This window comes from Arachis stenosperma, chromosome 2 (genome assembly GCF_014773155.1).
Source record: "Arachis stenosperma cultivar V10309 chromosome 2, arast.V10309.gnm1.PFL2, whole genome shotgun sequence".
NCBI classification, from domain to species: Eukaryota; Viridiplantae; Streptophyta; class Magnoliopsida; order Fabales; family Fabaceae; genus Arachis; species Arachis stenosperma.
This window is the reverse complement of record NC_080378.1, coordinates 95,157,138-95,183,955: the sequence shown is the minus strand read 5'-3', so window position 1 is coordinate 95,183,955 and position 26,818 is coordinate 95,157,138. Positions and strand designations below refer to the sequence as shown.

Sequence of the window (26,818 nt, the reverse complement as noted above, 5' to 3'; positions counted from 1 at the left end):
AAACTTCTCTGGTAAGCTCTTTAATATGACTACACTGCATTCTTTAGTGAGAAAAACTTTTTAAGTCTCCCTCCAATCCTTCTTATGACTTAAGATCTCCTTCATGAACTTAGCATAAGAGGGTATTTGCTCAAGTGCCTCTACAAACGGAATCTTTATTTCAAGAGTCCTGAGATAGTATGCAAAGCGGGCAAATTGTTTATCCTGTTCCGCTTGACGGAGTTTCTGAGGATAAGGCATCTTGGCTTTATATTCTTCAACCTTAGTTGCTGCAGGTTTATTTTCTACAGAAGTGGTTGGAGAAGCCTACTTAAGGGGGTTGTTATCAGCACTTTCAGGTGTCTGATCCCTCATTGGTGTTTGAACGCCAGAATTGACTGCAGTATGGGCGTTTAATGCCGACTTCTGACCCTTTTCTGGCGTCTGAACGCCAAAATCATTCCTCTCTGGGCTCTTACTATCCTCAGAGGGATTTTGGGCAGTGAATTGGTCATCCTCTTTCAGTTGTTCCTTTCTTGGCTTTCTGCTGCTTTGAGTTGAGACATTCAATATCTTCCCACTCCTTAAATGAACAGCTTGGTATTCTTCTGTTATCTGTTTAGATAACTGCTGTCTTGTCTGATCCAATTGTGCTTCCATATTCTTGTTAGCGTTTTTGGTATCTTGTAGCATCTCCTTAAATTCCGCCAACTGTTTTGTTAGAAAAAGCAATTGCTGGTTGAGTTCAACAACTTGTTCTGGAGGACTAGGTTCAGTGGATACTGCTTTAGCCTCTTCTTTCATGGAGGACTCACTACTTAAGTACAGATGCTGATTTCTAGCAACTGTATCAATGAGCTCTTGAGCCTCTTCAACTGTTTTTCTCATGTGTATAGATCCACCAGCTAAGTGGTCTAGAGATATCTAGGCCTTTTCTGTAAGTCTGTAGTAGAAGATGTCTAACTGCACCATTCTGAAAACATTTCAGAGAAGCATTTCCTTAGGATCTCTTTGTACCTCTCCCAAGCCTTATAAAGAGATTCATTACCTCTTGTTTAAAGCCCTGGATGTCCAACCTTAGTTGTGTCATCTTTTTTGGAGGGAAATATTGATTTAGGAATTTGTCTGACAATTGTTTCCATGTTCTTATGATGGCTTTGGGTTGATTGTTTAACCACCTCTTAGCTTGATCTTTTATAGCCAATAAAAACAGCAATAATCTGTAAACATCTTGATCTACTTCCTTATCACGCACTGTGTCAGCAATTTGTAAGAACTGTGCCAGAAACTCAGTAGGTTCTTCCTGTGGAAGACCGGAATACTGACAATTTTGCTGCACCATGTTAATGAGCTGAGGGTTTAGCTCAAAATTGCTGGCTCTAATGAGAGGTATACAGATACTACTCCCATATGAAGCAATAGTGGGGTTAGCATATGATCCCAGAGTCTTTCTGGACTGTTCATTTCCACTTAGGTCCATAATAGAAAAAGGGAGATGATGTGGATTGTAAATAAAAATTTTATTCCCCTCTTTTTTTTATTAATGAAATTAAAATAAAGTAAATAAAAAAATTTATGCAAGTTTTGAAAATTAAGAAAATAAAAATCAATAAAAGAAATTAGAAAACTAAATTAATTAATTAAAAATATTTGAATTTTTTTTTGTGTTGATTTTCGAAAAATGAAGAGAGAGAGGGTGGTTAGGAAGTTTTGAAAAAGATGTGTCTTAAAATTAAAGATACTTGTAAGAAAATAAATAAAAGAAAAGTTTTTGAAAAAGATATAATTTTAAAATTTTAAAGATTGAAACTTTCTTATAAAAAAATACCAAACTTAAAATTTTTCAAGCAAAATAATAAACTGAGACAAGTAGTTCGAAAATTATATATAAAAAAAGAAAAAGATTTTGAAAAATTTTATAAAAGATTTTTGAAAAATATAAAAAGAAAATTGATAAAGAATTTATTTTTTAAAAAGATAAATTTTTAAAATTAAAATTTTGACTTGACTAACAAGAAACTACCAAATTTTAAAAATTTTGACTAAGTCAACCTAAGGAATTCGAAAATGATGAGTAAATAAAGGAAGAGATATTTTTTTAATTTAATGAGGAGAGAGAAAAACACTAAAAAGACACCAAACTTAAAATTTTTAGATCAAAACAAAGAAAACAAACAAGAAAACTTTGAATGTCAAGATGAACACCAAGAATACTTTAAAGATCAAGATGAACACTAAGAACAAATTTTGAAAATTTTTAAGGAAATAAGGACACAAAAAAACACCAAACTTAAAAATTTTTATACTTTGGACACTAATAATTCGAAAATGCACAAGAAAAACAAGGAAAGACATCAAACAAGAAAAACTAAAGATCAAACAAGGAAAATAAACAAGAACAACTTGAAGATCAAGAAAGAACACAATGCATATATTTTCAAAAATTTAAGAAAAATTAAAACATGCAATTGACACCAAACTTAAAATTTGACACAAGACTCAAACAAGAAACACAAATTTTTTTTCATTTTTATGATTTTATTAAATTTTTTTTGTATTTTTTCAAAAATAAAAATAAAAAGCTTAAACATAAAATAAAATTACCCAATCTAAGCAACAAGATGAACCGTCAGTTGTCCAAACTCGAACAATCCCCGGCAACGGCGCCAAAACCTTGGTACACGGAATTGTGAATTACACTTTTCACAACTTCGGTACAACTAACCAGCAAGTACACTGGGTCGTCCAAGTAATATCTTACGTGAGTAAGGGTCGACCCCACGGAGATTGCCGATTTGAAGCAAGTTATGGTTATCCTGTAATCTTAGTCAGGAAATTAATAATAAAAATGGTTTTGTTTGTAGAAAGTAAAAGAGCATGAAATGAATGATACTTGTGGTTCAGTAATGAAGAACAGGTTGAGGTTCCAGAGATGCTCTGTCGTCTGAACCTCTGCTTTCTTACTGTCTTCTTCTCCAAACACGCATGGCTCCTTCTATGGCAAGTTATATGTTGGTGGATCACCGTTGTCAATGTCTACCATCCGTCCTCTCAGTGAAAATGGTTCAGGTACGGTTTCGGCACGGCTAATCATCTGCCGGTTCTTACTTATGTCGGAATAGGATCTCTCTATCCTTTTGCACACTGTCACTGCGCCCAACATTCGTGAGTTTGAAGCTTGTCACAGTCATCCCGTCCCAGATCCTACTCGAAATATCACAGACAAGGTTTAGACTTTCCAGATCTCAGGAATGCTTCCAATTGGTTCTAGCCTCTACCACGAGTTTAAATGCTCTGTTGTCAGGAGATGCAAGTCAATCTTGTGGATTAGAATCCCCAGAGATACGCACTCAAACTATCGCCCAATGACTACGTTGAGCTCAGATAGAACGAAAGTGGTTGTCAGGCACGCGTTCATAAATTTGAGAATGATAATGAGTGTCACGGATCATTACATTCTTTGTATTGAAGTACGAGTGAGTATCTTAGAACAGAAACAAGCGTGATTGAATAGAAAACAGTAGTAATTGTATTAATCCATTGAAACACAGCAGAGCTCCTCACTCCCAACTATGGAGTTTAGAGACTCATGCCGTAGAAGATACAATAAGAGATGTAAAAACTATATGAAAACACTATCAAAAAGTGTATAAAATATCCGCTCATCAGTATGATCTCTAAATTCTAAAAATAATCTATAAAAAGGATTTATATCTACTCCTCGAATTGAGATTATTAATACAAATTTAGTCGATACCTCTTTAAAGGTCTAAAAACTAAAATCAGACGAAACATTTTTTAATATATATATATATTATTTTTATGTCCAAATCGACTTTCTTATCAGAAACAATTTTGTTCATGATTTTTAGATTTCATAAAAAAGTGTGGAAGCTTTCATAGAGGTTATTACTGGAGCTAGAGTAACTTTGATAAGTTAATTAACATAAAATAACTAATTAAAGATAATAAGATTTGTTGTTAACTTAATTTTATGAGGAAAAAAAGGAGAGTGACTCACATAAAGTTGCCAAAAACGTTTTTTTTTCTAACGACGACAACATAAATGGAGGAATTAATGTACGTGTGTTGGGATGTATTATTAATTAATATAATCAAAGTTGTAAATATTAGAAAAATCGATCGGCTTATAATTTTTGGTTTGAAGTGAACCAACAACCAAGTAGATATATTACACCTTTTTAGACGAGAGTTCTGGGATTCTTATTGGCAAACAAAAATATATCTAATAGAAATTACCTGGACTATATAATGGGGAAATTTTTGTTGTTTTAGCATTTTTTTTAAATGATAAATTAACACTTAAAATCGAAAACTATAAACCAACCGATTTTTTCATATTACAACTTTGATTACATTAATTAATTAATTAATTTTCTCCATCTAATTATTATCCTTAGAAGAGGACGTGGCAACTGTCCGTGAGTCGCTCCCGTACAAAAAAAATGCTTACGCTTCATTCACTTTTATTTACAAAGATTATGGAAAATATAATTGTCTTTTAAAATTTAATTTTTTATTAGTCTTTGTACCGTACCTCCATAATTTTGGACGAAATCGAACAATATCTCGATGTAACGGCTTTATTTTAACACATTACTTTCCGCAGATCTCAACTCAGAACGTCCCACTCAATCTCGAACTCAAATCACTACGATCTCGGATCTTATCAACCAAAAATCTCAGAAATTAATCGACCACAAAGCAAACAAACTAGGTTATAAAGCCAGGCCTAGGATTTGAATGAAAAATACACAACATACTTCGAACTACACCTAATATCACTTATATCCTTTATTTAGTTTATTCTTCCACTGGTTTGGGCGTCGGAATCCTTTTTGCAGGTACCACGCTCGGGTCCGAGTTCACGAGGATACAACTTACCCAACCAAGGTCGCCGAACTCACCTCGATTAACAAGGATCTGACGTATAGCTTGGCAACAATATCCTTGCAAGAACATTTGGCGCCCACCGTGGGGCCCGAACAGTTTAATTTCACCCACAATTATTTTAATCCTTATAATCCATCTGCGTCCATTTTGTATCCGTTTTTCTTTGCAGGAGGGATACTATGACTGGTCATTCGGAGACTCAGCAACCCTCCCAGACTAACACTGACCTCATGGCTGCCAACGCCGCCCTCCTGGCGAAAAATCAGCGGATGGCCGAACTGTTAGCGGCAATGCAAATCAATGGAGATCGGAAAATTGACAGCAAAAAGACAAACGCTGATCAACATGAAGAGCATCAGTCAGAGTCTAATGCAAAGACAGGGGAGACCCCCCAAAAACTGGGAGACAACGAGCCAATCCGTTTTCTGAGGAGATAATGAATTTCAAAATGCCCATGAACTTTATGCTCCCGATGACCCTAGCACCATATAAGAGAGTCGGGAATCCTAAAGTTCATATCACGAAATTTGAGTCCATGATATTCCTCAACAGTGACTCCGATCCTATTTTATGCCGATCCTTTCCTACTTTTTTAGATGGAGCTGCCTTATTATGATTTTCCAATTTGCCTGCAGGGTCTATAACTAGCTTTGATGAGTTCGTTAAGATGTTTATCAATCATTTTGCAACATCTAAAATCTATGTAAGGGAATCGGATTACCTCAGCACAATTAAGCAAGGGCAGCATGAGAGCCTGAAGGATTATGACGTTAGGATTTCCTGTCAGGAAAGAATTTTATAAAAATATGATCGCGTTGTAAGTATAGCTTCTAAACCAACAGAAAATCCTTTCGTAAAAACGTTTTGGTTGTCACAAGTAACAAACCCAATAAAAATAATTAACCAAAGTATTCAAATCTCGGGTCGTCTTCTCAAGGAATTGCAGGAAAATGAAAAGGTTTGAATGAGAGAAATGGGTTGCAGAATTACTAAATTAATAATGAAAAAATCTCTTGGCAAGATATGAAAACTGTAACTTTTGCTCCCACCAAGTTAACCTCTAACTATGAAGGTCAGTTAAGTGGACAAATTAATTTAACACCTAAAGTCCTAGTCAACTCCTTAAGGAAAGACTAGAGTTATAGGAATCTAAATTAATCAGCAAAGATAATAATTAGCAATCACGATGAGTTTGACAACTCAAGAGTTACCAATTAATCAACCAGAACCAAGAATATAGAAAGCTAAATAAAATTCATATGTCTGAAATACCTCAAATTATATTTAATAAAAGAAATCAAATCTAATATAGAAAAGTTCATAAACAAATAAAAGAGAAAATAAAAAAAGAACATTGAACTTGTAATTAAAGAAGATAAAAATATTCCTAAGTCCTTTAAGAGGAATCCTAATCCTAATCCTAAGAGAGAGGAGAGAACCTCTCTCTCTAAAACTACATCTAAATTATGAAAAGTGAATTATGAATCTGATCTGAAGTATCCCTATGAATGGATGCGTTCTCCCACTTTATAGCCTCTAATCTGTGTTTTCTGGGTCGAGAACTGGGTCAAAAACAGCCCAGAATTTGCTGGTTATGAAATCTGCCACACTGGTTTTTCGTCACTGCGACGCATCCACGTGAAGTACGTGTTCGCATCGCCTAACTGTACGGTCAATATAGCAAATTATATATCAAATCAAAGCCCCGAACGTTAGCTTTCCAATGCAACTGGAACTGCATCATTTGGACCTCTGTAGCTCAAGTTATGGTCGTTTTAGTGCGAGAGGGTCAGGCTGACAGCTTTGCAGTTCCTTCAACTTCTTGTATTCCTTCCACTTTTGCATGCTTCCTTTCCATCCTCTAAGCCATTCCTATCCTGTAATCTCTGAAATCACTTAACACACATATCAAGGCATCTAATGATAATAAGAGAGGATTAAACATAGCAAAATTAAGACCAAAGAAGCATGTTTTCAATCATAGCACAAAATCGGGAAGGAGAATGTAAAACCATGCAAATCACATGAATAAGTGGGCAAAGGCTTGATAAAAACCACTCAATGAGCACAAGATAAACCATAAAATTGCAACCTATTTATGTGAATGCAACTACATGCAAAATGTTTTACCTACTTGGTTAAAAGTACATAAGTTTTCAAGACAAATATGAATCAATTCCACTAATTCAAATTATACAATGAAAGACAAGTAACTGTAAGAAGATAGCTCATGAAAGCAGGGAACATAGAATCAAGCATTGAACCCTTACTGGTAGTATATCACTCTAACTCTCAAGTGCAACCTATTTATGTGAATGCAACTACATGCAAAATGTTTCTACCTACTTGGTTAAAAGTACATAAGTTTTTCAAGACAAATATGAATCAATTCCACTAATTCAAATTATACAATGAAAGACAAGTAAACTTGTAAGAAGATAGCTCATGAAAGCAGGGAACATAGAATCAAGCATTGAACCCTTACTGGTAGTGTATATCACTCTAACTCTCAAGTGTATAGGGTGATCACTCTATTCTTCTCTAATCATGCTTTCTAAACTTCGTTCTTCATCTAACCAATCAACAAATATTTAATGTATACATACAAACATCATGAGGCCTTTTTCAAGGTTGTAATGGGGCTAAGGTAAGGGTAAGGGTATATATATATAAGGCTAAGTGAGCTAATAATTGAACCCTTGATTAGTCTAAGATCTCACCTAACATATACATACTTTATACAATTTAAAATGCTTTACCTAGCTACCCAAATTTTTTCCACTTTTGTATTACATGCTCATGTATCAAACTTATTTTTGAATTTTTGTCCCATGTGCATTGATTCTTTTTATTTTGCATTTGGGGTATATTATATATTTTTTTATTTTTGTATCCCCTTATTCAATTACTTAATAATTTTTTTCTCTTTTTTTTTTCAATGCACATGGTAATTTAATTATTTTGATTTCACATGAGCATGCTTTCCAAATTTTGAAATAACTTATTCAATTACTTAATAATTTAATTATTTTAATAATTTTGATTTCACATGAGCATGACGTTTATTTAGTTTCTTATATTCTTGGCTTTAGTTGATTGATTGGTGACTCTTGAGTTATCAAACTCAGCAGTTGATTAATATTTAAAGTTTGCTGGTTGATTTGGATCCCTCTAAAGCTAGTCTTTCCTTAGGAGTTGACTAGGACTTGAGGATGACGAATCGGATTTTCTGTCGGTAAAGAATTTATAAAAATATAATCGCGTTATAAGTATAGCTTCTAAACCAACAGAAAATCCTTTCGTACAAACGTTCAGTTGTCACAAGTAACAAATCCAATAAAATTTATAAACCGAAGTATTCAAATCTCGGGTCGTCTTCTCAAGGAATTGCAGGGAGGTGTGTTTTATTATTAGTTATGGAAAACAGTATTTGGGTTTGAAAAGGTTTTGAACAAGAGAAATAGATTGCAGGAATTAATAAATTAATAACTAATAAAAATATTGGCAAGGTATGAAAACTGAAAGTCCTATCCTAGTTATCCTTATCAAAGGTGATGAGAATTATATTTTTGCTACCACTAAGTCAACCTCTAACTATGAAGGTTAATTAAGTGGACAAATTAATTTAACACCTAAAGTCCTAGTTAACTCCTTAAGGAAATACTAGAGTTATATGAATCTAAATTAATCAGCAAGAATAACAATTACCAATCACGATGAGTTTGATAATTCAAGAGTTACCAATTAATCAACCAAAGCCAATAGTAAAAAATCTAAATCAAAATCATATGTCTGAAATACCTCAAATTATATTTAATAAAAGAAATCAAATCTAACATAGAAAAGTTCATAAATAAATAAAAGAGAAAATAAATAAAAAAGGAACATTGAACCTGTGATGAAAAAGAAAAATTGGAAGTTGAAATAATAAGATATCCTAATCCTTTAAGAGGAATCCTAATCCTAATCCTAAGAGAGAGGAGAGAGATTCTCTCTCTAAAAACTACATCTAAATCCTAAAACTATATATGAATTCAGTATTCAGTCTCCAATCTCTGTCTATATCTTCATGAATGGATGGATTCTCCCATTTATACTCCTTCAATCTGTGTTCTCTGGACTTGGATCTGGGCTAAAAGGGGCCAAGAAATCGCTGGGAACGACTTCTGCAAATTCTGCAGATCGCGCACATCACGCGTCCATGTGGGTCACGCGGTCGCGTCATCTGGAGTTTTGCTCTTCCACGCGATCGCGTCAGTCATGCGCCCATGTCAGTTGTGTTTCGCAAGTCATGCGTTCACCTCGTCCATGCGCTCGCGTCGATTCTCTTTTGCGCGAACCACGCGTTTGCGTCGTCCATGCGGACGCGTCACTGCCAGTTCCTCCAAGGACTCCAATTTGTGCTTTCCTTCCATTTTTGCATGCTTTCTTTCCATCCTCTAAGCCATTCCTGCCCTCTGATCTCTGAAATCACTTGACACATATATCAAGGCATCAAATGGTAATAAGAGAGGATTAAACATAGCAAAATTAAGACTAAAGAAGCATGTTTTCAATCATAGCACAAAATCAGTAAGGAGAATGTAAAACCATGCAATTCATATGAACAAGTGGGCAAGGACTTGATAAAAACCACTTAATTGAGCACAAGATAAACCATGAAATAGGGGTTTATCAACATTCCCACACTTAAACATTAGCATGTCCTCATGCTAAGCTCAAGAGAAGCTATAAAGGAGTGAAGAGGAATGATAGAGAGTATGAAATGCAACCTATCTATGTGAATACAACTACATGCAAAATATTTCTACCTACTTGGTTAAAAGCAAACAAGTTCTCCAAGACAAAAATGAATTAAATTTCACTAATTTAAATTACACAATAAAAGACAAGTAAACTTGTAAGAAGATAGCCCATGAAAGCAGGGAACATAGAATCAAGCATTGAACCCTCACTGGTAGTATATATGCACTCTAATATCTCAAGTGTCTAGGGTCAATCACTCTATTCTTTCATAATCATGCTTTCTAAAACTTTGTTCTTCATCTAACCAATTAACAAATATTTAATGTACCAATGCAAATAACATGAGGTCTTTTCAAGGTTGTAATGGGGCCAATGCAAGGGTGAGGATATATGTATGGCTAAATGAGCTATAAATTAAATCTTTGAGTAACCTGGGCTATCACCTAACATACATACATTCTATATAACTTTTAAAATCATGCCAAGCCACCCATAATTCTTACTTTTGTATCACATACTCATGTATCAACTTTTTAATTTGTGTCACATATACATTGATATTAACATTGGGGTAATTTTATCCCCTTATTTATTTATATTATATATATATATTTTTTTCTTTTTTTTAGAGACATAAAAACTAAAATAACATATCAATGCATATGGAATTTTTAATTTTCTGTTTTACATGAGTAGATACCCAATTTTCCCAATATTCAGAATTAGAAACATGATACATTCCCTTATTAACCCATATTCCCACAGTTTCCCCACACTTAGTTGATGCACAACCTCTATCTTAAGCTAACCAAAGATTCAATTGGGATATTTAATTTGTTTTTCTGCTTAAGGCTAGTGATGTGGTTATAGAACAGAAGGGGATAAAAAAGCTCAAAGTGGCTAACAAGGGTGACATAAAAGGGTAGGCTTGTTTGGGGTAAGTGAGCAAAAACAAGTAATGGCCTCAATCATATACAAGTATGTAAATACACTAAATATTGGACATATAGATTGGAACAAAATAAAGATTACAATCATAGAGAAGAAAACACACAAGAATAAAAATTTATGGTTAAATAATGTAACCATGTGAATAAGCTCAAAATCTCACAGGTTGTGTGTTCTTTGACTCAAAAACCATGTTCTAAATACAACTTCAAACAAATTTAACATTTAAATTTTGATTTAAATTAGTGAAAATTTTTTTTTTCAAAAATAGGGTCTTAAAAAGAAACTCATTACTTTAACCAAGCAGTAGCTAAATGCATAAAATCAAACAAACATGTAATGCAACAATGAACTAACGAAGAAAATAAAACAATGGTGTTGAAAAGAAGAAAATAGCTAACCCCTGGAGATCGGTATCGACCTCCCCACACTTAAAGATTGCACCGTCTTCGGTGCATGCTGAGATGTGCAGGTGGATAGGTTGCTCCAACTGATGCTCTTCTCCAAAGATTGTGCGGTAGACTTGTTCACTGTTCCAGTTAGAAACTCGTCTTTTTCCCTCTTGGTGGCCAGCCTGAAAGAAGAGGAAAAAAAGAAAAAGTAACCCAAAAATAAAAATAAGAATATAAATAAAGTATGGGAGGGTTAATGCCAAATAAGGAGGGCACTACTAGAAATAGGGCTTTTTTGGACAAAAATTTCAAACGAAATTTATTCCGTCTGAATGACTTTTTCATTTCGGACAAATTTGAGACAAATGTTAAACAATTTTTAGTGGAGATATTGAAATAATATATTCTGTCCTAAATTTGTCTAAATTTTGTCCCAAATTTTGGCGCCAAATTTTTTTTAGATGGCGCCAAAATTTTCATACAGATTAGCAACACATTTTGGACAAAAACTATAATTCGTCCGTATTCCATCTGAATATGCGCAATAACTTCAGACAGATTTGGGACGCATTTTGAAAAATGTTAATTTTATCCCAAATTTGTCTATAATTAGTCTTAAATGCTTTTAATATAACTAACCCTTCGAAATAGACAAAATTTTTTTCCACAAATTTGAGGCAAAATAGCATCATTTGTAAATTTCGTTATTTATAAAAAAATTTTTTAAATTTAGTATAAAAATATTATTTATATTTTAAATTAGTCAATGATTTGTCCCAAATATTTTTACTATTCTAAAATAAAGTTTTTTCCCTAAAATAACCTTAATTATATATAACTTATAAAAAGGTACCGTTTTTGTTTGCACCTTTCAACTCCAAAACTTCTTGATCAAAATATGAAATAATCATCATACCAATTAACATCTTATTCATTATTATACATATTTTTTAAAATTGGATTAATAGGTACGTTAGCGCTTATTTATGCATGCTTTTTTATATAAATAAGTAAATAAAAAAATTAATTCTCATAATACGCATGAAGAGAAAGCTTTACAAAAATGCGCAGGGCCATTGTTCACAAAGTACCGCGAAATAGATTTAGTGTCATCATCTCAGGAGAGGCGCACACGAATTGGAACTTCTGGAGGGGGAAGCCATTTTGTGCCTGGCACCAACGAAATGGATACTTTTGGTGGGGTTACCATGAAATTTAGTTGGTTTATTTTTAAAATATATTTTTAAATATTTTAAAAATAAAAAAATCATTTAATTTTTTATTAAGTTAATAATTTATTTTTATATAATATCAAATATGAAATAAATTACAATCTTAAAATAATTAATTGAATCATTATAGATCAACCATTAAAATATAAGACTAGTAAATTAATCTATTATTCACCATAACTCTTTTAATTCAGGTAGTACGTACTCAGTATAAAATAAAAAAATTTAACAAATATACTTATTTAATCCTAAATTTTAGAACTAAATTGACTATATTAGTTTTTTTTCTATCATTGTATATTATGTTTGACTTTTTTTTAGTTAAACTTGGGAGACTCTATCTTTTTATTTTTTTTATATACTCTATCTTCTTTTTTTTATTCTTTTATTTTTATTATATTTAATATTAAATTTCTCATACAAATTTTTATATACCATCTTATATTTGATTTTGATTTTTTTTAGTTACCTCATATTATTTTTTAATTTATTCTTTTAATTATTTACGTTATAATAATTCAAATTTTAATTTTTTAACAAATTTAAGATAAAGTGTATCAAAGAATTACATATGTAAAAATCTTAAAAATAAATTAGAAGAGTGCTAGGGGTCAGTGGATTTTGTGATTTGTAGTCATCAATTAGCCATCAGTAGTGTTTTTAATGGTGTGAGATTACATCTAATGGTGGACAATTACTCATTTTTCCTTTAATGATTAAATGATGACCAAATTTTAATAAAAGTGCTGGCTCCTAGACTTTCTCAATAAATTATATCCAATCTTCTAAAAAAATAGTAAAAATAAAATATAATAAAAAAAATCACGTAAAATAAAAAAGTCATATACTTTTTCATAAGATTGTAGTATATTAAAAATTTAAAAAAATACAAATAAATACATTTTTTAGTGGACTTTTTCATACTATTCATTTTGATTTTCATCCTCATTGTTCTCGTCGTCGTCCTCGTCTTCATTCTCATCCTCATCCATATCTTCGTCTTCATCCCCAAGTGGCTCATCATCATCATCATCATCATCATCATCATCATCATCATCATCTTCTTCTTCTTCTTCTTCTTCTTCTTCTTCTTCTTCTTCTTCTTCTTCTTCTTCTTCTTCTTCTTCTTCTTCTTCTTCTTCTTCTTCTTCATATCTTGTACTATTGGTATCCAGTAAATCAACAACAATATCAATATCATTTGAGATATGATTGTTAGATTGATTTGTGCCATCTTCTTGATATGCAAAATCCTCTGTTGTTTCAATCTCAATCTTACCTCTTGCTTTAGTCTTGAATACAAACCACCATTCTGCTTTTTCCTTGGTGTTGCTCATTGGATGAGGTGCAAAATATACTTGAATTGCTTTATGTGCAATGATAAATGGATCATATTTACCATATCGTCGATTCTTTCGAATCTGTATGATTCCATACTCTTTGTTTACCTTTGTTCCTTTGCCAATCGTGGGATCAAACCATTCGCATTTAAATAGTACAACTCTTTTTAGTGGTAGCCCAGTATACTCAACTTGGATAATTTCATTAAGCAGGCCATAGAAATCATTTTCATATTCACCATAACATGTGCCTTTGACACATATTCCATAATTTTGAGTTGACTTTTCACTTGAGTGAGATCTTGTGTGAAACTTGAAGCCATTGACTTTGTAAATAGGCCAACATTTAACAATTCTCAAAGGACCCCATGCCAAGGAATGAATATTCGAATCTGTCACATTATTTAAAGGATCATGAACCTATATTAAATAAGAACCAATAAGTTAGAATATAATATGTCATCTACCAAAAATTGTGTGTGCAATAAGACTATCATATCATGTTGACTTACATTTTTAAACCATTCTGCAAATCCGCTTCAATAAATTGATCAACTTGTTCATCACTTAAAGTAATATGATCTTGGCGTATGAAATCCACAAAGATCCTATAGTACATGAATTTCAAATAAATTAAAATTATTAATATAAGAAATATTATTAATAGTAAGAATATATATAGGAAGATAAATACTCACTCAATATATGGCTTAATTTCATCACAGTTTATTAGTATGATTCATGGCTGCACTGAATTCTTTGTCATCTAAATAACGAGTTTTGCATTCACCAGCCAAACAACCAGGCAAATTAAAAATAGACAAATTTTGCTCAATTGAATCATCACCTTCATTATTTTGCTTTGCATCGATGCTAGTTTGGTTAAAATAGTACTCACAAAAGTAAGAAATCTCCTCAATTAGGTATGATTCAACGATAGATCCTTCAACATGTGCTTTGTTCTTGACCTTTTTTTTAAGATGATGGAGAAACCTATCATGAAAAAATTTATAACAAAAATCAAATAACAAATAGTTGACTTAATAAAACAGCAAAAAGAAATTTGAGAGTAAATATAGAGGTGTGAATAAGGTACCTCTCAAAAGGATACATCCATCTATATTGCACAGGACCACCAAGCAATGCTTCAAATGGCAAATGAATAGGTAGATGTTCCATTGAGTCAAAAAATCCAGGAGGAAAAATACGTTCTAGCTTGCATAGCACAATTGGAATATTTTCTTCTAGCTTATTTAGAACATCTTCTCGTAACGATGTTGAGCACAAATCTCGAAAGAATTGACTTAACTCTGTTATTGGCTTTCAGATCTGCTCTGACAATGAACTAAAAGCAATTGGCAGTAAACGTTCCATAAATATATGACAATCATGACTTTTCATTCCATATAACTTGCCCTCTTTCATGTCAACACATCTCCCTAAATTTGAAACATACCTGTTCATACCCTGGCCCAATAATAAAGGCCCATGTCCAAACGAAAAGCCTAGTCCAGAGGATTGAGCCTTGCTGAGCACCGACCTTCGTACTAAGAAGTCGGTCTTGACTACGATTTGCTCTAAAGAAGTCGGGACGGAGAATAGTTGGCAGATTAACATCAATCCAAATGAGTAACTGCCCCTAAAATCTCTCTAACCACTTCCGGGAGCCATATCTTAACCTCCCTAAGATAAAGGGACGGTTATCACCCTAAAAGGGTGGCACTACTGCAGCGGTGGTTATGGGTTCACCACTATAAATACACTGACACTCTTCAGGTATCTCTAAGCCCAATACATTCTAAACCTGTTCACACCCTTGCTAACTTAGGCATCGGAGTGTCTTTGCAGGTACCACCCCCCATTCACTCACGTACACAAGTCGGAAGGAGGTTCCAGCGTGCAAACCTGCTCGGAGGCTACCATCCGCAGACGATTGGGCCGGCCAAATACAGTCCAGTCCATTAATCTCCGGTTACCCACCGTAACATTGGCGCCGTTACCGGGGACCCGAAAGATCAGCCACTGATGGCGGACAGATCCCACGAAGAAGGTCATGTGGAGACAGATTCTGAGCAAGAGAATCTGGACACAGGCAATAACGATGCGGACTTCACCCTCCACCAGGAAAATGATAATCAACACAGGGAAGGTACCTCTGGAGTAAAAAACCCGAAGGTAAACTCCTCAGAAGGGCGCGAATCAGAAAAAGAGGGACCATCCCATGTAACTGAACTCATGGGATTAGTCCACAGTCGCCTGGAACAGTTAGAACAAGAACGGGAGCGACAAAAGGAAACCGAAAAGAGCCTAAAAGAGGAGATGGAACAACGAAAAGAGTTAGAAAGAAAACTCTTAAAGTTAGAATCCTCCCTCAAAGGTCGCAACTCCCGTGACGAAAAGGAAGAGCCACCCTTAGGTGGGGAGGATCCTTTCAGCGAAGACATAATGAGGGCAAAAGTTCTGAGGAACTTCAAAAGCCCTGATATGGACCTCTATGACGGAACCACGGATCCAAAGCATCACCTGAGCAACTTCAAAAGTCGGATGTACCTAGCTGATGCTTCCGACGCTACGCGATGCAAAGCCTTCCCGACCACTCTATCGAAGGCAGCGATGAAGTGGTTCGATAGCCTCCCCCCGAGGTCGGTTACCAGCTTTGAAGACCTCTCAAGGAAGTTTTTGATGAGGTTCTCTATCCAGAAAGACAAAGTGAAACATGCACCGAGCCTCCTGGGAATAAAACAGGAGGTCGGAGAATCTTTACGAGCCTATATGGAAAGGTTTAACAAAGCATGTTTGGAGATTCGAGACCTGTCCACCGAGGCAAGTAATAATGGGGTTAGTCAATGGGCTTAGAGAAGGTCCCTTCTCGCAGTCCATATCCAAAAGACACCCCATCTCCTTGAGTGATGTGTAGGAAAGAGCTGAAAAGTACATCAACATGGAGGAAAATGCTAAGCTAAGAGACCTAAGTTGGCGACCTGGGCACCCTCCCTCAATAAAAGAGAGGGAGAGGGAGACCAAGAAGAAGGAAGAACTCGGTCTCGACAGACCAAGGAAGTACCACTCTTATACTCCTCTAAAAGTTTCAATAGTGGATGTGTACAGAGAAATTTGTAACACTGAAAGGCTGCCACCCCCCAGACCCATCAAAAATAAAAAGGGGGGAAGCCGCAGCGACTACTGTGAGTACCATAAAATATATGGTCACTCCACGAACGATTGTTACGACCTTAAAAATGTGATAGAAAAGTTGGCTAGAGAAGGTCGGCTTGACAGATATCTCATAGAAAGGTCGGACAGTCATGGGAAGAGGAAGCGAGATGATATCGACAGAGGAAACCCACCACCGTCGACTCCTGAGAGACATATCCATATGATCTCAGGGGGGTTCGCGGGAGGGGGACTCACAAAATCCTCTCGCAAAAGGCACCTCAAGAGAGTCTATCAGGTCGGAGGAGAGTCATCCGATCTCCCCACCATCTCATTCACTAAAGAAGATGGGCAAGGAATAATCCCTGGACACGATGATCCAGTAGTAATAACTATGATCCTAGCGAATGCCCATCTCCACAGAACCCTAGTAGACCAAGGAAGCTCGGCGGACATCCTTTTCAAGCCCGCTTTTGACAAGCTAGGGTTGGATGAGAAAGAATTAAGAGCCTACCTCGACACCCTATACGGATTAGGGGACACGCCAATAAAACCACTGGGATTTTTGCCCCTCCACACCACTTTTGGAAAAGGGGAAAAATCAAAGACTCTGAGTATAGACTTCATAGTCATTGATGTGGGGTCAGCATATAATGCTTTAATCGGCAGAGCTACCCTTAATCGACTCAGAGCCGTGGTATCCACTCCCCACCTTTGCATGAAATTCCCGACCTCAGCAGGGATAGCAACGGTGAGAGGGGATCAAAAGTTGGCAAGGAAATGCTACAATGAAAGCCTAAATCTGAGAGGAAAAGGCAGAGAAGTTCACACAATAGAGCTCGGTGGTGCAAGGGCCAGAGAAGAGCTGCGACCACAACCGGGAGGAAAAACCAAGGAGATACAGGTCGGCAAAGAGGAAGGAAAAAATACTCATATAGGGGCCAACCTAGGGGAAACCCTAAAACAAGAATTGACTAAGCTCCTAAGAGATAACTCCGACCTCTTCGCCTGGAAGGCCTCTGACATGCCTGGGATAGACCCCGAGCTCATGTCCCACAAGCTCTCGGTTTATCCGGGATCCCGACTTGTACAACAAAGAAGACGCAAGCTCGGCCCAGAACGAGCCCTAATAGTAGAAGAACAAATGCAGGCGCTCCTGGAAGCTGGCTTCATCAGAGAAGTCAAGTACCCAACATGGCTAGCCAATGTAGTGCTAGTCAAAAAACAGAATGGCAAATGGAGAATATGTGTCGACTATACCGACTTAAATAAGGCATGTCCCAAGGACCCTTATCCACTGCCAAGTATTGATACCCTAGTGGACTCCAGCTCGGGGTATCAATACTTATCATTTATGGACGCCTACTCGGGATATAATCAAATCCCAATGTATGAGCCAGACCAGGAGAAAACTTCATTCATCACACCCAGAGCTAATTTCTGCTACGTGGTCATGCCATTCGGATTGAAGAATGCAGGAGCCACATATCAAAGGTTGATGAATAAAGTGTTTTCCCCTCACCTGGAGAGTCTAATGGAAGTGTACGTCGACGACATGCTGGTAAAGACCAAGAAAGAAGTTGACCTCTTGTCAGACCTCTCACAAGTCTTTGACACCATAAGGCTGCACGGGATGAGACTAAATCCCGCAAAGTGTGCCTTCGCGGTGGAGGAAGGGAAATTTCTAGGATTTATGCTAACACAAAGAGGGATCGAAGCCAATCCCGATAAGTGTAGAGCCATCCTAGAAATGAAAAGCCCGACTTGTTTGAGAGAAGTCCAGCAGCTGAACGGCCGACTTGCAGCCCTCTCCAGATTTTTGGCAGGATCGGCACTAAAATCCCTTCCACTATTCTCCTTATTAAGAAAGGGATGCCAGTTCGAATGGACTCCTGAATGCGAGGAGGCGTTCCAGGAGTTCAAAAAGTTTTTAAGCCAACCTCCTGTTCTGACCCGACCAGTATCTGGGAAAGACCTCGTCCTGTACTTATCCGCAGCAGATAAGGCTGTCTCATCAGCCCTGATAAGAGAAGATGAGGTCGGACAACATCCAGTTTATTTCATCAGTAAAGTTCTACAAGGCCCTGAGCTAAGATACCACAAACTAGAGAAGTTTGCCTACTCCTTAGTAATAGCCTCACGAAGGCTACGACCTTACTTTCAGGCTCACACAATAAGAGTCCGTACGAACCAACCCATGAAGCAAATCCTCCAAAAGACGGATGTTGCAGGAAGAATGGTTCAATGGGCAATAGAGCTCTCCGAGTTTGACTTAAGATATGAAACTCGGACGGCGATCAAAGCCCAATGCCTCGCCGACTTCGTTGCAGAATACGCAGGGGATCAGGAGGAAAAACCAACTACATGGGAACTCTATGTAGACGGATCCTCCAACAAAACAGGAAGCGGCGCAGGCATAATATTGGTAGATGAAAGAGGAACCCAGATAGAGGTTTCCCTAAAATTTGAATTTCCAGCTTCAAATAATCAGGCAGAATATGAAGCCTTGATTGCTAGATTAAAGCTGGCAGAAGAAGTCGGTGCTACAAAGGTGATGATATACAGCGACTCACAAGTGGTGACCTCCTAGATAAGCGGAGAGTATCAGGCAAAGGACCCAAATATGAAGAGGTACTTGGAGAAAACTCTGGAGCACCTTGGGCGCTTTGCAGAAACCGAGGTTAAACACATAACTCGGGATCTGAACAGCAGAGCGGACGCCCTATCCAAGTTAGCAAGTACCAAGCCAGGAGGGAACAACAGAAGCCTGATCCAAGAAACCCTCCAGGAACCCTCAATAGTAAAAATAGAAGACAAACAAGAAGTACTTGAGGTAGTCGGTTTAAACCTCGGATGGATGAACCCCTTGGTCGAATACATGAAATTCGACATCCTCCCTAAAGAGGAGAAAGAAGCTAAAAAGATCCGAAGGGAAGCACAACACTACACCTTGGTGAGAAATATTCTCTACAGAAGGGGGATATCGACACCATTATTAAATTGTGTATCGACCTCAAGAACTGCCGAGGTATTGGAGGAAGTACATAGTGGGATCTGCGGAAACCATCTCGGAGCAAGGTCACTAGCCAGGAAAGTAATCCGAGCTGGATTCTACTGGCCGACCTTGCAGAAAGATGCCACAGAATTCGTGAAAAAGTGTCAACCATGTCAGATGCATGCAAATTTCCACGTAGCTCCACCAGAAGAGCTCATCAGTATCACTTCTCCATGGCCCTTTGCAAAATAGGGAATGGATTTGTTAGGTCCTTTTCCCCAAGCGCCAGGACAAGTCAAATACCTGATCGTGGGAATAGATTACTTCACAAAGTGGATAGAAGCAGAACCATTGGCCACCATCACCGCTCAAAAAAGTCGGAGGTTCCTCTACAAAAATATCATCATAAGATATGGGATACCTTATTCCATTACTACAGATAATGGAACCCAATTCACCGATTCTACCTTCAGAAGCTTAGTAGCCAGTATGAAAATCAAACACCAGTTCACCTCGGTGGAGCACCCGCAAGCCAATGGGCAAGCCGAGGCAGCCAACAAAGTCATACTGGCAGTGCTAAAGAAAAGATTACAAGAAGCAAAAGGAGCTTGGGCTGAAGAGCTCCCCCAAGTGCTATGGGCTTACAGGACAACACCCCAATCCGCCACTGGAGAAACACCCTTCCGACTAGTCTATGGCGTAGAAGCAATGATACCAATAGAAATCAATGAACAAAGCCCAAGGATAATTCTCCATGACGAGATCGGAAACATACAGGGACACAAAGAGGAGCTCGACTTGCTCCCCGAAGTCCGAGAAAATGCCCAGATAAGAGAAGCAGCGTTGAAGCAAAGGATGACTACAAGGTACAACAAAAAAGTCATTCGAAGAACATTTTCCCGAATGACTTGGTCTTAATCAGAAACGACATTGGAGTCAACAAATCAGGGGAAGGAAAACTTACTGCTAATTGGAAGGGACCATACAAAGTCAATGAAGTCTTAGGAAAAGGTTATTACAGAGTGACCGACCTGAATGGCACTGAGTTCCCAAGGTCGTGGCATGCTTGTAATATAAAAAGGTACTACAGTTAAAAGCGAACTCTACTCCCTGATGTACTCTTTTCCCAGCTTCATGATTTTTTTCCCAAAAGTAAAAGGGTTTTTTCTGAAGAAGGGTATCATAGTAGAGGCTAAGGGAAAAAAGGCTATTAAAAACCCTTAGTAGCAAGAAGGTACCTCCCCAATCAATAAAAGATCTTTTTTCATTCACAATATCTCTTATAAACTCCTTTCTATTTTCTAAGTCTTTCTACGAAACGCGCCGACTTAAGCTCGACAAAACCTGAAAATCCCATGATCCGATCTAGATGGTCGTCAGGATAAAACGACGAGGTACAAGTCGGTGTAAAGAGGTTATATGAGTTGATCGTAAAAAACTCGGAAACAATCCGACTCATAAGTCGAAATGAAAATCCGAGTAGAAAAGCTCGGAAACACTTCGACCCGTGAATCGGAATGGAGAACCGAGTAGAAGAAAAACGCATCGCAAAAATAACCTAAGTCATAAGAACTCACTAAAGCAAAGTTCAATATAAGGAATAATAAAAAAGAGATTGAAAAACCTAGGAAAAAGTTTAAAGGCTGTCCTAAAGTCCTTAAACAAAAGGCTCAGAAAAACAGACAAGCCAAAGGGAAAGGTTTTCAGAAAAAGATCAAGGGGACTTCGAAAAATCAAAATCAGAAAAGCATACACGCATAAGGTAACCTAAACCCTTATCCAAAAAAGGGTATTTATTTTGTTAATTTAAAACCCTTATTAAAAAGGGTATTTTTTAATATTTTGTTTACGGCCTTGAAAGGCCAAAAGAAATTGTTCAACAAACACCACCAACCAAAAGTAAATAAAAGAGTTTAAAAATGGGGGACCCACAGACCGGGCCCCCAAATAGCCCACAAATCATTTTTTAGGAAGAGGAGTAGACGGATCACCACCACCGGAGTCAGGAGGAGCGCCACCAGGACCACGAAGAGAGGCATCCATAGGAGATGAAGAGGAAATAGGAAGAACTGCTGAAGAACTCGGAACATCCTTTCCATGAGGAGGAGACTCAATGATCCTCTGCCCTCGAGTCTTCAACTCTGATTCAGAAATGATCACAGGGACAGGGGGATCAACTATGGCCCCGTCAATAACAACTTTGTCAGGATGTAAAGGAGAAAGATCCAAGTCGGGAGCAATAACTCTGACTTGCTCCAGGAAGATCCTCTAAGACTCCTCGGCGCCATCAGCAATAGAGTCCTCCAACTCATCGTATGCCTTCCGAGAATTCAGCAGATCATTCTTCACAGACACAAGATCATTGAATAAACTTTGATAGCTGGCCTGCGCTGTTTTCCTCAAATCCATCTCCATGTTGCATTGGGCTTGCAAAACCTTCCCCTTCTCCCGGAGGGCATCTCTCTCCTCCTTCAGCTTGGCGACTTCCTCCTTCAACTCCCTCTCATGCTCTTGGTATGAGCGAAGCCTTCCTTCCAGCTCCTCGACCCTCGAGGTCATCCCTAAAGAGCTGAGAGGAGCCTTCTCAAAAATATCCAAGAGTTTGCTGTAAACCCCCGCCGCCTTGAGACTCTCCTCAACCATAGTGGTAAGGTGGCTCCGAACGGACATATCATCCATGCTTATACGAGCATGGGGGTAGATGTTCTTTCGGACGAACGCAAGAGCATCCGCCTTAACCTCACCAGAAGAGCCAGACTCTAAGGTCTTGCGCTTCTTCTTCTCTGGCTCAGGGGAGGGTCGGACGACGGGGGGCGGTTGAGAGGAAGCTGAAGAAGAAATCACAATGGGCTTGGAAAGAGTCCCAACGTTCCGAGGAGGAGGAGGAGGAGAGATAACCCTGGTACCACCAGTCCTGGCGCGAGACTTTGCTTTGGCCTCCTGGACTCTCTGGTAAGATTCCTGAGCATTTGTCTTCGCCATTTCTGAAAAATAAAACAATAGCTAAGGAATTAAACAAGTCGGAAAGTTCAGTTAACGAGTCAGGAATCTAACAAACAAATGAAAGCTACCTAGCTGTGCTTGGATAAAGGTCGGAGACCCTTGGAGAAACTTTTTAGTGTCCAAATATGGGGCCCTCCCCCACACTTCTCGGAGGAACCCCACAATGGCGGCCTCTAATTCATCCAGGTCATCCAGACCATATTTCTCACAAGGAGAGGCCTCCAGCCAGTATAAAGGAAAGCGAGGAGAAGAATTATCATCCAGGAAAAAGGGGTGGTGACCCTCTATAGCTTGCACTTTGAAAAAATAATTTTTAAAGTCGTGGAAGGATTCGTCAAAAAGGGTGAAGATTCTCCGACCTTGTATGGCTCGGAAGGAAACCCATTGTTGTTTATTGTTTAGCCCACTGAAGGGCTTGGTCATATGGAAAAGATGGAAAAAGATTTTCAGAGAGGTCGGGAACTCCAAAGCATGGCTAATAAATTGATAAATTTTCAAAAAACCCCAAGAGTTGGGGTGAAGCTGGGTAGGGGCAACCCGACAGTGTTGTAAAGCAGACATCTCAAAATCTGAAAAAGGTAAAAAAATGCCCAGACGGGTGATCATGCATTCATACATAAAGAAGAAATGAGGGGCCGTTCCGTTGGCCCTCCCATGGCAAACTCGGTCCTCTGAACTTGGGATAAGCAATTCATACTTAGGCTCGTCCTCATCCGAGGTACAGAGCCGGTGGTGAGTACGAAGATGGGTAATAAACTCAATATCAACCAACGGCTCCTCCCCTTGGACAGTAACATCAACTCAATCTACGGAGGCCATTTTCTTTTCCTAAAGAAGATGAGGAAACCTACAAAGGGAAAAAGAAAAGAAAAAATCAAAAACAAAGGTCTCTAGAGGAACCAAGCAAAAATCTACAAACCTACTTATCTACAAAATAAAGGCATACGAAAAATATGAAAGAGAAAAAGAAACTAACCTCTCTCTGAAGACGAAGGTTGCAGGAAGTAAAAGCTTCGAGACACAGAAATGTGGCACGAACGAATGAAGAACGAACGAGGAAAAAATTAGAAAAATCGCAGAAAGAAGATAATGAAAGAGAGGGAAAAGTATTTATAAATACTCTAGGGGCATAATGGTAAAAACGGGGCAGTCATTAATAAGAGTGCACCGTTACCAAAGCCATCAATCCCTAGGTGCATCCCTAACGGACACGACGCTTGAATAGACGTAACTGTCAGAAACAAAAGGTCACGAAATTCACGTCGATTTAAAAACCCGCGTCTCCTCCACAAAAGTCGGCTACGGACCCGAGTAAAATACTCGAACCCAAGTCTTAAAGAGATCTTGGGCTCAAGTAGGGGCATTGTTCATACCCTGGCCCAATAATAAAGGCTCAGGTCCAAACGAAAGGCCTAGTCCAGAGGATTGAGCCTTGCTGAGCACCGACCTTCGTACTAAGAAGTCGGTCTTGACTACGATTTGCTCTAAAGAAGTCGGGACGGAGAATAGTTGGCAGATTAACATCAATCCAAATGAGTAACTGCCCCTAAAATCTCTCTAACCACTTCCGGGAGCCATATCTTAACCTCCCTAAGATAAAGGGACGGTTATCACCCTAAAAGGGTGGCACTACTGCAGTGGTGGTTATGGACTCACCACTATAAATACACTGACACTCTTCAGGTATCTCTAAGCCCAATACATTCTAAACCTGTTCACACCCTTGCTAACTTAGGCATCAGAGTGTCTTTGCAGGTACCACCCCCCATTCACTCACGTACACAAGTCGGAAGGAGGTTCCAGCGTGCAAACCTACTTGGAGGCTACCATCCGCAGACGATTGGGCCGGCCAAATACAGTCCAGTCCATTAATCTCCGGTTACCCACCGTAACAATACCCATCAGGCATCCTTAACTCTTTCACCCATTCACATATTGCCCTCTTTTGCTAGAGGGTAAATGTGTAGTTTGCTTTGGGTTTTATAATTTTACCTCCACTTTGTTTTGGCAGTTCTAAATTTTTTCGCTTGCAGTATAATGACAGATCCATTCTAGCCTTTGCATTATCTTTAGTCTTCTCTTTGATGTCCATGACAGTATTGAATATATTATCAAATACATTCTTCTCAATATGCATTACATCAAGGTTATGACGGATTAAATTATGACGCCAATAAGGCAAATCCCATAATATGCTTCTTTTGGTCCAATTATGCGTACTTCCATATCCTTCTATCTCAAGTTGCTCAACATCACTTATCTTATCATAATTCTGAACTATATACCATATTTGCTCTCCAGTCAATCTTGGCAGAGGTTTTGATCTCTCAATTCTATTCTTATAGAATGCATCCTTGTTTCTTCTAAACATGTGATTATTTGGCAAGAATTGTCTGTGGCAGTCAAACCATGATGGCTTTCTCTTATTTTTTAATTGGAATGCCTTGGTTCGTTCCATACAGTATGGACATGCTAGCCTGCCTGCTGTCATCCATCCAGACAACATTCCATATGCAGGAAAATCATTAATAGTCCACAACAATGCAGCTCGCATTACAAAATTTGACTTGGAATGAATATCATAAGTTAAAACGCCATCTTCCCATAGTAGTTTTAGCTCATCAATCAAGGGCTGCAGGTATACATCAATCCTGGTTTTAGGATTACGAGGACCAGGAATAATCATGGATAAAAACATGTAAGGAGTTTTCATGCACATAGAAGGAGGCAGGTTATACGGAGTGACAATTATTTGCCAACATGAATATTGTTTACCAGATTGACCAAAAGGGGTGAATCCATCAGCACATAATCCTAGTCTGACATTGCGTGGTTCTTGAGAAAATTGTGGATGTTTTCTATCAAAATACTTCCATGCTTTTGAATCCGATGGATGCTCAAGAACTCCTTTAAACTCGTGATCAAAATGCCATCGCATGTGAGATGCTGTGTTCATTGAAGCATAAAGTCTTCTTAAACGAGGTATAAGCGGTAAATAGTGCATTCGTTTCAAAGGCACTTGTTTACCCTTTTTACCTATCTTGTACCTTAGAGAATGACAAAATTTACATTCCTTTCTTGGTATATCATCCTCCTTGTAATACAGCATACAACCATTAATGCAACAATCAATTTTATTGCTTTCCATGCCAAGTTTCGATACTAGCTTCTTTGCTTCATAAAAATTGGAGACAAGTAAGTTATCCTTAGGAATCACTTCTTTCATAGCTTTCACGAAATCATCAAAGATTTGTTGAGATACATTCCCTTTAGCTTTTATACTCAACATTTTAACTGCCATTGATAATTCTGAATGACTAACACATCCCTCAAATAATGGGCGCTGAGCAGACTGTAATAAATCATAAAATTTTTTAGCTTCTGTATTCGGAGGCTCTTCCATGTGTTCTTCAAATTGACTCATTAATTCTGGTCCAGCAGCATCAACCACCATAGATTCATATGAATTTCTTATTGGCACACTAACATGCGGAGAAGAACATGTGCCTTCTTGATTATCATGATCTACATTCAAATGCAATGGACTCTCTCCATGTGAATCCCAACACCAGTATCTTGGCATGAAACCATATTTATATAAATCTAGTAAAACTTCATCCGGAGTTGAGAAAATTTTATTTTTATGTTTGTTGCAAGGACATCTAAGTAGACTGCCTTCAAGTACAAATTGAGGTTGTTTTGTAACTGTATCAATAAATTGTCGAACACCATTGATAAATTCCTGTCGTAATCCTCCTCGATTAGGCAAATTTCTATTGTACATCCACTTTCGATGATCTGGAATTTCCATATCTACATAGAAAGTATATAATAGTTTTCATAATCAATAATTGAGTATAAAACTAAAATTCTATAAATTCTAAAGAATTAAAAAAAATTGAGTATAAAACTAAAATTAAATTAAATAAATATAAAATAATTCAGTTGTGTTTGTATATAATATATAGAATAATTAGCACATAAATTTTCAAATGAATACACTAGCATGGTGGCATTCCTTATCCTTGCCTATTAAGAAGACATGGGTTCGAAACCCATTGCATGTCTCATACATAATGACAAAAAATTAAATATTATTTTAAAATAATATTAGTT

At 37.4% G+C, this 26,818-nt stretch overlaps 1 protein-coding gene across 1 annotated transcript; it reads right to left on the bottom strand.

Moving 5' to 3' along the window:
• Positions 1-24,650: 24,650 nt before the first annotated feature.
• Positions 24,651-26,513, bottom strand: LOC130963208 (uncharacterized). Its single transcript, XM_057889344.1, has one exon. It carries the CDS (start codon positions 26,511-26,513, stop codon positions 24,651-24,653), a length of 1,863 nt encoding a protein of 620 aa, XP_057745327.1.
• Between the last annotated feature and the right edge of the window lie 305 nt (positions 26,514-26,818).